Genomic DNA, 13,802 nt, shown 5'->3' with positions numbered 1-13,802 from the left:
AGTGAAAAGGAAAGGAAGGAAGGAAGGAAGGAGGGAAGAGTAAAAGAGAAAGAGAAAGAAAGGAAGGAAGGAAGGAGTGAAAGAAAGAAAGGAAGGAAGGAAGAGAGAAAAAAGAAAGAAAGAAAGAAAGTGAAAAGGAAGGAAGAGAAAGAACAGAAGGAAGAGTGAAAGAGAAAGAGAAAGAGAAAGGAAGGAAGTAAGGAAAGAGTGAAAGAGAAAGGAAGGAAGAAAGTGAGAAAAAAGAAAGAAAGAAAGAAAGGAAAGAAGGAAGGAAAGAGTGAAAGAGAAACAAACAAAGAAAGAAAAAAGACAAAGAAAGAGAGATAGAAAAACAATGAATAAAAGAAAAAACAAACTACAGAAAGAGAAGATAAATGAAAAGATGAACACAAGAAGATAGACAGATGATGAACAGATGAAGAACTGAAGCCTAACCCTAACCCTGATGATGTAGAGAAGAAAAGAAGAACAGAAGAACAGAAGAACAGAAGAAGAACAGAAGAAGAAGAACAGAAGAAGAACAGAAGAAGAACAGAAGAAGAACAGAAGAAGAAGAGAAGAAGAACAGAAGAAGAAGAACAGAAGAAGAAGAGAAGAAGAAGAGAAGAAGAAGAACAGAAGAAGAAGAACAGAAGAAGAAGAACAGAAGAAGAAGAGAAGAAGAAGAACAGAAGAAGAAGAACAGAAGAAGAACAGAAGAAGAACAGAAGAAGAACAGAAGAAGAAGAACAGAAGAAGAAGAACAGAAGAAGAACAGGAGAAGAACAGAAGAAGACGAAGAAGAACAGAAGAAGAACAGAAGAAGAACAGAAGAAGAACAGAAGAAGAAGAACAGAAGAACAGAAGAAGAAGAGCAGAAGAAGAAGAACAGAAGAAGAAGAAGAACAGAAGAAGAAGAAGAAGAATAGAGAGAAGAACAGAAGAAGAAGAAAAAGAAGAAGAACAGAGTTAGAACAGAAGAAGAAGAAGAAGAACAGAAGAAGAACAGAAGAAGAAGAAGAACAGCGGTAGAACAGAAGAAGAACAGAAGAGCAGAAGAAGAACAGAGGTAGAACAGAAGAAGAAGAAGAAGAGCAGAAGAAGAACAGAGGTAGAACAGAAGAAGAACAGAAGAAGAAGAACAGAAGAAGAGAAGAAGAAGAAGAACAGAAGAAGAACAGAAGAAGAAGAAGAACAGAAGAAGAACAGAAGAAGAACAGAAGAAGAAGAACAGAAGAAGAAGAACAGAAGAGCAGAGGTAGAACAGAAGAAGAAGAACAGAAGAGCAGAAGAAGAAGAAGAACAGAAGAAGAAGAAGAACAGAAGAAGAAGAAGAACAGAAGAAGAAGAAGAAGAACAGAAGAAGAACAGAGGTAGAACAGAAGAAGAAGAAGAACAGAAGAAGAAGAAGAACAGAAGAAGAACAGAAGAAGAAGAACAGAAGAAGAAGAAGAAGAACAGAAGAAGAACAGAAGAAGAAGAAGAAGAACAGAAGAAGAACAGAAGAACAGAAGAAGAAGAACACATGTAGACGATGTTCCCAGCTGACCTGAGAGAAGACGACAAACAGCACGTCATCGTCCTCGTTGAGTCCCAGAGCCTGAGCCAGTCTGCGTCCTGGTTTCTGTCTGAAGGCGGCCTGGACCAGCCGGTACTCCACGCCGTCCTTCGTGCATCCTAACGGGAACTCCACGTACGAGTAGAACTCCGTGTCGTTGGAGCACATCCTCACGATCTTAGACGTGAAGAACTTCTCGCTGCCGGCGTCCATCTGGGTGAGCTGCGTGTCCAGCTGCAGCGTCAGGAAGTAGACGTAGGTCCTGCTGGAGAAGCCGTAGACGTAGTAGATGTCGAAGGCGGGGTAGAGGGACAGCGTGTCCGACGGGATTTTAATCTGAGAGGAAACAAACTCGTCCTGATAGACCAGCGAGAACATGTTCACGCTCTCCTCGTCCGCCACCAGCTTCCTGCTCGACAGCGTCGGGAAGTATTCGGACTTCCCGTCGATGGCGGCGCCGATGAACAGGCGGCTTCCTCCTTTCACCGGCTTCTTCCTCTTCGGGTCGGACGTCCAGTCGTCCTCGCCGACCACCACGCCTGAGAGGGAGAGGAAGAGGGGGAGGAGGGGGAGAGGAAGAGGAGGAAGAGGAGAGGAGGAGGAGGAGGAGGGAGAGGAAGAAGAGAGGAGGAGGAGGGAGAAGAGGAGAGGGAAGAGGAGAGGAAGAGGATGAGGAAGAGGAGGAAGAGGGAGAGGAAGAGGAGGAGGAGAGGAAGAGGAAGAGGGAGAGGAAGAGGAAAAGGAGAGGAAGAGGGGAAGAGGAGAGGGAGAGGAGGGGAGAGGAGGAGGAGGGAGAGGAAGAGGAAGAGGAGGAGGAGGAGGAGGAGGAGGAGGAGGGAGAGGAAGAAGAGAGGAGGAGGAGGGAGAGGAGGAGGAGGAGGAAGAAGAGGAGGAGGAGAGGAGGAGGAGGGAGAGGAAGAGGAGGAGGGAGAGGAGAGGAGAGGAGAGGAGGAAGAAGAGGAGGAGGAGAGGAGGAGGAGGGAGAGGAAGAGTAGGAAGAGGGAGAGGAGGAGGAGAGGAAGAAGAGAGGAGGAGGAAGAGGGAGAGGGAGAGGAAGAAGAGAGGAAGAAGAGAGGAGAGGAAGAGAAGGAGGAGAGGAAGAGGGAGAGGAGAGGAAGAGGGAGAGGAGAGGAAGAGGGAAAGGAGAGGAAGAGGAGGAGGAAGAGGAAGAGGAGGAAGAGAAGAGGAGAGGAGAGGAGGAGGGGGAGAGAAGAGGAAGAGGAAGAGGAGAGGAAGAAGAGGAGGAAGACGGAGAGAAGAGGAAGAGGAAGAGGAAGAGGAGAGGAAGAAGGAGACACGAGTTTATTTAAGGGTTCATAAGGGCTGATTTAAGGTGGATTTACAGTTAATTTGCCTCAAATTTGACGCAAATTTAAGGCGGATTTAAGGTGAATTTGAGGCGAATGTAAGGTGGATTTGAGGTGAATTTAAGGTCAACATGAGGCTACTTTAAGACTAATTTAAGGCTACTTTAAGAAATATAAAATAATCTGCTTGGAACAATAAAGTGTCAGCAAAAGAAGAAGCTTAAGTTACCTCTTAAAAATCCTTAAAATTCAATTCAATCTTTATTTATAAAGCTCCCAATCACAACAGAAGTTATGTGGAGACAGTTTCACACAGAAGAAGTCTAGACTGAACTCAATTACATCTGCTCATTAAATATTAAATCATACTGTATATAAATAATTACATCTCATCATTAAATATTAAATCATACTGTATATAAATAAAACCCTTAATAGCTTATTTCCATGCTGATAAATTAACATATAACATATCTTTCTTGTCTTATTTCATCCAACAGATGTAAAAACTGTAATTCATCAGTTTCCTGACAAACAAACAGGCTGAAAAAAAAAAAACACACAGATTTATTTTTTGGCTGTCAATCATCGTCCGTTTCCTCCTGACAGACGGCGAGCGGGGAACTACGGCAGCTGATTGGGAACAAAAAGCCTCTAAATATTTTGACAGGCAGACGGATGATTGACAGCTGCAGGTTGGAAACGTTTCTCTGAAGTCTGACGGAAACACTCGAGCTTTGTTTCTGTTTCTGGGAGGAAAATTAACCAAAACCTGACATGATATCAGTAGGAAGTGAGGCTCAAAGGGGTGTTGTCATGGAGACGGCAGTAAGGCTAATTTAAGGTTAATTTAATGTTAATTTAAGCAGTGAGACAGGTTAATTAGAGCTCATTTAAGATTAATTCAAAGCTAATTTAAGACTACTTAAAGGCTAATTTAAGGCTACGTTAAGCCTGATTTAAGGTTAATTTAAGGCTACTTTAAGGCTAATGTAAGGCTACTTTAAAGCTACTGAAAGGCTAATGTAAGGCTACGTTAAGCCTGATTTAAGGTTAATTTAAGGCTACCTTAAGGTTACTTTAAGGCTAATGTAAGGCTACTTTAAAACTACTTTAAAGCTACTTTAAAGCTACTTTAAGGCTAATGTAAGGCTACTTTAAAACTACTTAAAGGCTAGTATAAGGCTACTTAAAGGCTAGTATAAGGCTACTTTAAGGCTCCTTTAAAGCTACTTTAAGGCTACTTTAAGGCTACTTTAAAGCTACTTTAAGGCTAATTTAGGGCTCCTTTAAGGCTACTTTAGGGCTACTTTAAGGCTACTTTAGGGCTACTTTAAGGCTACTTTAAGGCTACTTTAAGGCTCCTTTAAAGCTACTTTAAGGCTACTTTAAAGCTACTTTAAGGCTACTTTAGGGCTATTTTAAGGCTACTTTAAGGCTAATTTAAGGCTACTTTAAAGTTACTTTAAGGCTACTTTAAAGCTACTTTAAGGCTACTTTAGGGCTATTTTAAGGCTACTTTAAGGCTAATTTAAGGCTACTTTAAGGCTACTTTAGGGCTACTTTAGGGCTATTTTAAGGCTACTTTAAGGCTACTTTAAGGCTAATTTAAAGCTACTTTAAGGCTAATTTAAAGCTAATTTAAGGCTACTTTAAGGCTAATTTAAAGCTACTTTAAGGCTAATTTAAGGCTACGTTATAGCTACTTTAAGGCTACTTTAAGGCTAATTTAAAGCTACTTTAAGGCTAATTTAAAGCTACTTTAAGGCTAATTTAAGGCTACTTTAAGGCTAATGTAAAGCTACTTTAAAGCTACTTTAAGGCTACTTTAAGGGTGTTTCTTACAAGTGTTTCTGACCCTGCCCCCCTCTCTGCCCCCCCTCCCAGCCTTACCTGCCATCCCATCAGCCTCCCTAGCCTCCCTGCCCCCCTCTGCCCCCCCGCCCAGCCTTACCTGCCATCCCATCAGCCTCCCTAGCCTCCCTGCCCCCCTCTGCCCCCCCGCCCAGCCTTACCTGCCATCCCATCAGCCTCTCTGGCCCCAGACAGGTAGTGCTCCTTGCGGTGATGCGGCTCTCCCAGTTTGAAGAGATCTTCCAGTCTGAGGAACTGACACACTCCCTGCCAGATGGAGCCGCACGCCACCAGTCTGTTCCCAGTATAATCCACCAGTAACAGCTTATTCACGTTGTCTGAGGACTCCAGTCTGAGGACACACACACAGGCAGGCAGGTGAGACAGGTGAGCAGGTAGACAGGTGAGCAGGTAGACAGGTGAGACAGGTGAGCAGGTAGACAGGTGAACAGGTAGACAGGTGAGACAGGTGAGCAGGTAGACAGGTGAACAGGTAGACAGGTGAGACAGGTGAGCAGGTAGACAGGTGAACAGGTTGATAGGTAGACAGGTGAGCAGGTAGACAGGTGAGACAGGTGAGACAGGTGAGCAAGCAGACAGGTACACAGGTGAGACAGGTGAGACAGGTGAGACAGGTGAGCAGTTAGACAGGTGAACAGGTAGACAGGTGAGCAGGTAGACAGGTGAGCAGTTAGACAGGTGAACAGGTAGACAGGTGAGCAGGTAGACAGGTGAGCAGTTAGACAGGTGAGCAGGTTGACAGGTAGACAGATGAGCAGGTAGACAGGTGAGCAGTTTGAGACAGGTGAGCAGGTAGACAGGTGAGACATGTGGGTCAATATTTGGATAATTTTTCTGCTTCTAGTTCAAACCAGCTGAGACACAAGAGATCAAACAGGCTATTTATATCGATGACATCATGATCTGATATCGATGACATCATGATCAGTCAGGCTGCTTATATCGATGACATCATGATCTGATATCGATGACATCATGATCAATCAGGCTGTTTATATCGATGACATCATGATCAGTCAGGCTATTTATATCGATGACATCATGATCTGATATCGATGACATCATGATCAGTCAGGCTGTTTATATCGATGACATCATGATCAGTCAGGCTGTTTATATCGATGACATCATGATCAGTCAGGCTGTTTATATCGATGACATCATGATCAGTCAGGCTGTTTATATCGATGACATCATGATCAGTCAGGCTGTTTATATCGATGACATCATGATCAGTCAAGCTGTTTATATCGATGACATCATGATCAGACAGGCCGTTTATATCGATGACATCATGATCAGTCAGGCTGTTTATACCGATGACATCATGATCTGATATCGATGACATCATGATCAGTCGGGCTGTTTATATCGATGACATCATGATCTGATATCGATGACATATGACATCCTCCTCTAATAAACCAGAGTAAAATAATCTCTGATCAAAGATTTGTATTATTTAGAAGAATTTATTTTCCATTGAAAACATAAAAGTTTAGTGTGATGACAAACGGTCTCCATGGCAACCTGTCTCACTTCAGAGAGCGTCAGATGTGTTAGTCATGTTTTTAGTTCACAACACTCTTCGGTGTGTTGACAGCGTTAGACAGGTAGACAGGAAGACAGGTAGATAGGTAGACAGGTAGATAGGAAGACAGGTAGACAGGTAGACAGGAAGACAGGTAGACAGGTAGACAGGTAGATAGGAAGACAGGTAGATAGGTAGACAGGTAGACAGGTAAATGTTTAGTGTCTAAAGTGATGAGTCAGGTAAAGTGTGAGACAGGTAAATAATCAGACAGACCTGTGTGTGCAGTGAGACAGGTGTAGCAGACAGGTGAGCAAACAGACAGGTGAGCAAACAGACAGGTGAAGCAGACAAACAGGTTAACAGTGAGACAGGTGTAGCAGTGAGACAGACAGGTGAGCAGACAGACAGGTAAAGCAGTGAGACAGACCTGTATGTGCAGTGAGACAGGTTAGCAGACAGACAGGTGAACAGTGAGACAGACAGGTGAGCAGATAGACAGGCGAAGCAGACAGACAGGTAAAGCAGTGAGACAGATGAACTGTGAGACAGGTGAGCAGACAGACAGGTGTAGCAGACAGACAGGTGTAGCAGTGAGACAGGTGAGCAGACAGACAGGTGTGTAGCAGACAGACAGGTGTAGCAGTGAGCAGACAGACAGGTGTAGCAGTGAGCAGACAGACAGGTGAGCAGTGAGCAGACAGACAGGTGAGCAGACAGACAGGTGAGCAGACAGACAGGTGAGCAGACAGACAGGTGTGTAGCAGTGAGACAGACAGGTGAGCAGACAGACAGGTGTAGCAGTGAGCAGACAGACAGGTGTAGCAGTGAGACAGACCTGTGAGCGCAGGCCCTGACGCTGGGCGGAGGGTAACACTTGGCGTTGTCCTCCACCGGTCCGGTCATGTGACTCCTCAGCTCCGTCAGATTGGCCGAGAGCTTCAGGACGCGGTTCACGGCGCCGACGAAGACCTCGCCCGTCCTCCGGTGGACGGTCAGGTGAGTCAGAGAGGTATCGAACGCCCGGTACACCGCCCTGCTGGACGCCAGGGAGGGGGGGAGGGGGGGACCCGCAGGGGCAGAGAGGAGGGGGGAGGAGAGGAGGAGGAGGGAGAGGAGGAGGAAGAGGAGGAGAGGAGAGGAAGAGGAGGAGGAGGGGAGCATGGTGGACAGAGAGGAGGAGGAGGAGGAGGAGAGGATGGAGGGATAGAGGAGGAGAGGAGGGGAGGAGGAGGAGGAGAGAAGAGCTGCTGCAGGTCTGATGAAGGTGAGCTTCAACGGGACATGACTGCAGAGAGAGAGAGAGAGAGAGAGAGGAAAGGGTTAACTACGGCAGCCTGAGAGGGACATTTATAACTATACAGCACATTATATAACATTATAACTCATTATTTAAGCTTCCTGTCGTCCTCCTGACTGTTCCTTCTTTCCTCCCTTCCTTCGTTCCTTCCTTCCTTTTCTTTCCTTTCTCCCTTCCTCCCTCCATCCCCCTTTCTTCCTTCCATCTGTCCTTCCTCCCTTTCTTGCTTCCTTCCTCCCTCCCTCCCTCCCTTCCTTCTTCCTCACTTCATTCCCTCATTTTCTTTCCTTCCCTCCCTCCCTCCTTTCCCTCCCTTCCTTCCTTCTTTCCTTTCCTCCCTTCCTCCTCCCTTCCTTCCTTCCCTCCCTCTTTCCTTTCTTCCTTCCTCCCTCTCTTCTTTTTTCCTTCCTTCTTCCCTCCCCTCCTACCTCCCTTCCTTCCTTCTTTCCTTTCCTCCCTTCCTTCCACCCTCCTTTCCTTCCTCCTACATCCCCTCCTTCCTTCTTTTCTCCCTCCCCTCCTTCCTTCTTTCCTTTCCTCCCTTCTTTCCACCCTCCTTTCCTCCCTTCACTCCCTCCTTCCTTCTTTCCTCCCTCCCCTCCTTCCTTCTTTCCTTTCCTCCCTTCCTTCCACCCTCCTTTCCTTCCTTCATCCCTCATTTCCTCCCTTCCTTCTTCCTCCCTTCCTTCCTTGACTCGAGGTTAACATCTACAGCTACTAGAATATCTTTACTATTTCAGCAGATTATTTATTTCACCATGTTTAACATCATGATCTATAAATAAAAAAATCAATAAAAGCAGAAACATTTCAACCTTGGACAATAAAAACTGAGCGGAGTGAGACTTCAACAAAAAAAGTCTACTGTAAGGCTAATTTAAAGCTTTATAAGACTACTTTCAGGCAGTGGAAACACCTTAGCAACCACCTTAGCAACCACCTTAGCCACACCCTTAGCAACCACCTTAGCAACCACCTTAGCCACACCCTTAGCAACCACCTTAGCCACACCCTTAGCAACCAACATTCCGGAACACTCAGCTCTAGCTTCAGAGCTTTGACCGTGTTTATTATTATCATCTGACATCAGAACAGGATGTAAATGACAGGAAATCACTTCATTTAACAAAATAAAAGACTTCCAACGGACGTTTAACCAAAACTACGATATCACAAACGACATCTCGCTTCAGAAATATGAAAGTTTCAGAAAGATATTTAAACCTCTGACATCAGAACAGGATGTAAACGACAGGAAATCACTTCATTTAACAAAATAAAAGACTTCCAACGGACGTTTAACCAAAACTACGATATCTCAACGACATCTCGCTTCAGAAATATGAAAGTTTTAGAAAGATATTTAAACCTCTGACATCAGAACAGGATATAAATGACAGGAAATCACTTCATTTAACAAAATAAAAGACTTCCAACGGACGTTTAACCAAAACTACGATATCTCAACGACATCTCGCTTCAGAAATATGAAAGTTTTAGAAAGATATTTAAACCTCTGACATTAGCATATAGTACAGGGGTGTCAAACATGCGGCCTGTGGGCCAGAACCGGCCCACCGAGGGGTCCAATCCGGCCCACTTTCCTTCCTGTGTTTCCTTCCTACCTTCCTTTTTTCCTTTCTTCCTTCCTTTTTTTCTTTCTTCCTTCTGTCTTTCCTTCCTTCCTTTCATCTGTCCTTCCTACCTTCCTTTATTCCTTCCGTCTGTCTGTCTTTCCTTCCTTCCTTCCTTCCATCTGTCCTTCCTACCTTCCTTTTTTCCTTCCTTCTATCTGTCCTTCCTTCCTTCCTTTCATCTGTCCTTCCTACCTTCCTTTTTTCCTTACTTCTGTCTGTCTTTCCTTCCTTCCTTCCCGTCTTATTTCCTTCCTTCCTTCCTTCCTTCCCGTCTTATTTCCTTCCCGTCTTATTTCCTTCCTTCCTTCCTTCCTTCCCGTCTTATTTCCTTCCTTCCTTCCTTCCTTCCCGTCTTATTTCCTTCCTTCCTTCCTTCCTTCCTTCCCGTCTTATTTCCTTCCTTCCTTCCTTCCTTCCTTCCTTCCTGTCTTCCTTCCTTCCTTCCTTCCCGTCTTCCTTCCTTCCTTCCTTCCTTCCCTCCATCTTTTTAATGATACGGCCCACATGAGATCAAATTGGTCTGTATGTGGCCCTTGAATGAAAATGAGTTTGACTCCTCTGATATACTGTAGTATAAACTCTCTAATACATTATATTTTAGACAAGTTTTCTTCTTTAATTTCCTTTTTTTCCATCCGACTATAACACACATTCACACTTTCACACTTTCACACATTCCAGAAACCATCGTAATAATATTAATGTTTCTTTCCGTTCTTTAAGATATAAACATTCGGTGGTGTAATAATAACTCTCCAGCTGGTGCCGTTAAATCATAGCAGGAGAAAGATGACACGATGAGACTTTAAATAATAATAAAAAGGTCAGAAAACTGTGAGAAGCAGCTCGTCTGTTTAAATAAAAACCTAAAAATGTGAAGATATTAAATAAACTGTCATATCTCCAGTTCAGTAGAGTTTACATAAAGGCTGAAATAAAAAAATAAAGACTTCAGACTTTATTTATAAGGCATTTCTCATCATTAGTGTTTTATATGGTAAAAAAAAAACTAACAAAAAATTAATTTGATTTGCCAATTATTGATAATCAGTTCATGGTTTCAGTTGAAAAAGACTGAAAATATTAATTGTTTTATTATTAGATTAAATATCTTCCTGCAGCATCGTCTCATTTATAGTTTATAGATGTAAAAACAGAAATAATCATTAATATTACCGACTGTTCCTTCTTTCCTTCCTCCCTCCTTACTCCTTCCTTCCTTACTTCCTTCCTTCCTTCCTCTTTTCCTTCCTCTTTTCGTCCTTACTCCTTTCTTCCTTCCTCCTTTCCTTCCTCTTTTTGTCCTTACTCCTTTCCTTCCTTACTTCCTTCCTTCCTTCCACCTTTCCTTCCTCTTTTCGTCCTTACTCCTTTCCTTCCTTACTTCCTTCCTTCCTTCCTCTTTTCATCCTTACTCCTTTCCTTCCTTACTTCCTTCCTTCCTTCCTTCCTTTCTTCCATCCTTCCACCTTTCCTTCCTCTTTTCGTCCTTACTCCTTTCCTTCCTTACTTCTCTCCTAAATTCCTTCCTCTTTTCGCCATTACTCGTTTCCTTCCTTACTTCCTTCCTTCCTCCCTTCCTCCTTTCCTTCCTTCCTTCTGCTATTTATCAGATATCAGTCAGAGTTCAACCTGAGGAGCTTTAAAACCTGCAAAAAGCTCTCACACATAACCAGGTTTCCTCTGAGTGTAGAGATTAGGTGTGTGTGTGTGTGTGTGTGTGTGTGTGTGTGTGTGTGTGTGTGTGTGTGTGTGTGTGTGTGTGTGTGTGTGTGTGTGCGTGTATTGATCTGTTTCCGTCTGTCTTCTCACTGATTCTCTCATAAAGCTTCAGCAGCTCTGGAGGGAAACTTCACTCTCATCACGCTGGCAGCCTTTCCTCCTCTGTTTGGGTTTGACTGACAGCTCCGATTACACACACACACTCACTCACACACACTCTCTCACACACACACACACACACACACAGAAACATCAAAACTCTCGGCTCAAACCGGACGTTTTCATTTTAATCTGTCAGGCTTCTGGCTCGTAAACGCAACAAGATGGAGGATTTCTGCTTGTGTGTGTGTGTGTGTGTGTGTGTGTGTGTGTGTGTGTGTGTGTGTGTGTGTGTGTGTGTGTGTGTGTGTGTGTGTGTGTGTGTGTGTGTGTGTGTCTCAGAGGGAATTGAACCCTGGACTAGAGCAGCTCTTCTCATCACACTGCTGGTTTCTCAGCTCGGAAGAATTAAATCAATGAGAGAAACTGAACCAGCTTCTACTTCCTCCTCCTGTCTTTACTTCCTCTTCTTCTTCTTCTGTGGTTTTTATACATCACATGTCTCTGTTTTTAGTTTCAGTTTTTATACGAGGCTGAATTCACACATCACTACTGTTATTATTCAGATTCAGAGTCAAACATCAGATGCTCTCTGTTATAATATAATAAATATGACCATAGAGTAGAGTAGAGTAGAGTAGAGTAGAGTAGAGGAGAGGAGAGGAGAGGAGAGTACAGTAGAGTACAGTAGAGTAGAGTACAGTAGAGTAGAAAAGAGTAGAGTAGAGTAGAGTAGAGGAGAGGAGAGGAGAGGAGAGTACAGTAGAGTACAGTAGAGTAGAGTACAGTAGAGTAGAAAAGAGTAGAGTAGAGTAGAGTAGAGTAGAGTAGAGGAGAGGAGAGGAGAGTACAGTAGAGTAGAAAAGAGTAGAGTAGAGTACAGTAGAGTAGAGTAGAGTAGAGTAGAGTAGAGTAGAGTAGAGTAGAGGAGAGGAGAGGAGAGTACAGTACAGTACAGTACAGTACAGTACAGTAGAGTACAGTAGAGTAGAGTACAGTAGAGTAGAAAAGAGTAGAGTAGAGTACAGTACAGTAGAGTAGAGTACAGTACAGTAGAGTACAGTAGAGTAGAGTACAGTAGAGTAGAGTAGAATAGAGTAGAGTACAGTACAGTACAGTAGAATAGAGTAGAGTAGAGTACAGTAGAGTACAGTACAGTACAGTAGAGTACAGTACAGTAGAGTAGAGTACAGTAGAGTACAGTAGAGTACAGTGGAGTACAGTAGTAGAATAGTAGAGAACAGGTTTATGAAGCATCTCTGACTCTCAGTGAGGAGTGAGATGTCGCTGTTTTACAACACTGAACCACAAAATCCATGATGTCATACTTCTCTTACATAATCTATAATACAATATAATCTATAATATAATATAATATGATATAATCTAGTATAGTATAATATAATCTATAATATAATATGATATAATCTAGTACAGTATAATATAATCTATAATATAATATGATATAATCTAGTATAGTATAATATAATCTATAATATAATATAATATAATGAACCCTGCAGTCAGCCTGTATGTACATCACAGAGCCAGAGAGACTGACTGACTGTGTATTAAAGTATATTGAGGCGTAATGAGAGTCAGCTGTGAGAGAGGAGCTGATAATAAAGCAGCATGGAGCCCATATGTTACCCAGCGAGCAGCGAGCCTCACCTTTAACTTCCCCTGCTGCTAGCCTGGCTTCCTACACCAGCAGGAAACCAGCAGGAAACCAACAGGAAACCAGCCTGCCTTCCTACACCAGCAGGAAACCAGCAGGAAACCAGCAGCCTTCCTACACCAGCAGGAAACCAGCAGGAAACCAGCAGCCTTCCTACACCAGCAGGAAACCAGCAGGAAACCAGCAGCCTTCCTACACCAGCAGGAAACCAGCAGGAAACCAGCAGGAAACCAGCAGCCTTACTACACCAGCAGGAAACCAGCAGCCTTCCTAAACCAGCAGGAAACAAGCAGGAAACCAGCAGCCTTCCTAAACCAGCAGGAAACCAGCAGCCTTCCTAAACCAGCAGGAAACAAGCAGGAAACCAGCAGCCTTCCTACACCAGCAGGAAACAAGCAGGAAACCAGCAGGAAACCAGCAGCCTTCCTAAACCAGCAGGAAACCAGCAGCCTTCCTACACCAGCAGGAAACCAGCAGCCTTCCTAAACCAGCAGGAAACCAGCAGCCTTCCTAAACCAGCAGGAAACCAGCAGCCTTCCTAAACCAGCAGGAAACAAGCAGGAAACCAGCAGCCTTCCTACACCAGCAGGAAACCAGCAGGAAACCAGCAGCCTTCCTACACCAGCAGGAAACCAGCAGCCTTCCTACACCAGGAGGAAACCAGCAGGAAACCAGCAGCCTTCCTACACCAGCAGGAAACCAGCAGGAAACCAGCAGGAAACCAGCAGGAAACCAGCAGCCTTCCTACACCAGCAGGAAACCAGCAGGAAACCAGCAGCCTTCCTACACCAGCAGGAAACCAGCAGCCTTCCTAAACCAGCAGGAAACCAGCAGCCTTCCTACACCAGCAGGAAACCAGCAGGAAACCAGCAGGAAACCAGCAGGAAACCAGCAGGAAACCAGCAGCCTTCTTACACCAGCAGGAAACCAGCAGGAAACCAGCAGCCTTCCTACACCAGCAGGAAACCAGCAGCCTTCCTACACCAGCAGGAAACCAGCAGGAAACCAGCAGCCTTCCTACACCAGGAGGAAACCAGCAGCCTTCCTACACCAGCAGGAAACAAGCAGGAAACCAGCAGCCTTCCTACACCAGCAGGAAACCAGCAGGAAACCAGC

At 44.3% G+C, this 13,802-nt stretch overlaps 1 protein-coding gene across 1 annotated transcript in view; it reads right to left on the bottom strand.

Moving 5' to 3' along the window:
- Positions 1-13,802, bottom strand: part of LOC128357742 (plexin A3-like) — a 45,259-nt gene that overhangs the window by 17,786 nt on the left and 13,671 nt on the right. The window contains exons 2-4 of the mRNA XM_053318111.1: positions 7,089-7,286; positions 4,860-5,050; positions 1,529-2,076 (exon numbers count right to left, since the gene is read on the bottom strand). Coding sequence (XP_053174086.1) covers positions 1,529-2,076; positions 4,860-5,050; positions 7,089-7,286 — 937 coding nt within the window. The remainder of the gene's footprint in view (positions 1-1,528; positions 2,077-4,859; positions 5,051-7,088; positions 7,287-13,802) is intronic.

The sequence above is a fragment of the Scomber japonicus genome, chromosome 4 (assembly GCF_027409825.1).
Source record: "Scomber japonicus isolate fScoJap1 chromosome 4, fScoJap1.pri, whole genome shotgun sequence".
NCBI lineage: Eukaryota > Metazoa > Chordata > Actinopteri > Scombriformes > Scombridae > Scomber > Scomber japonicus.
This window is presented reverse-complemented; position numbering and strand designations above follow the sequence as displayed.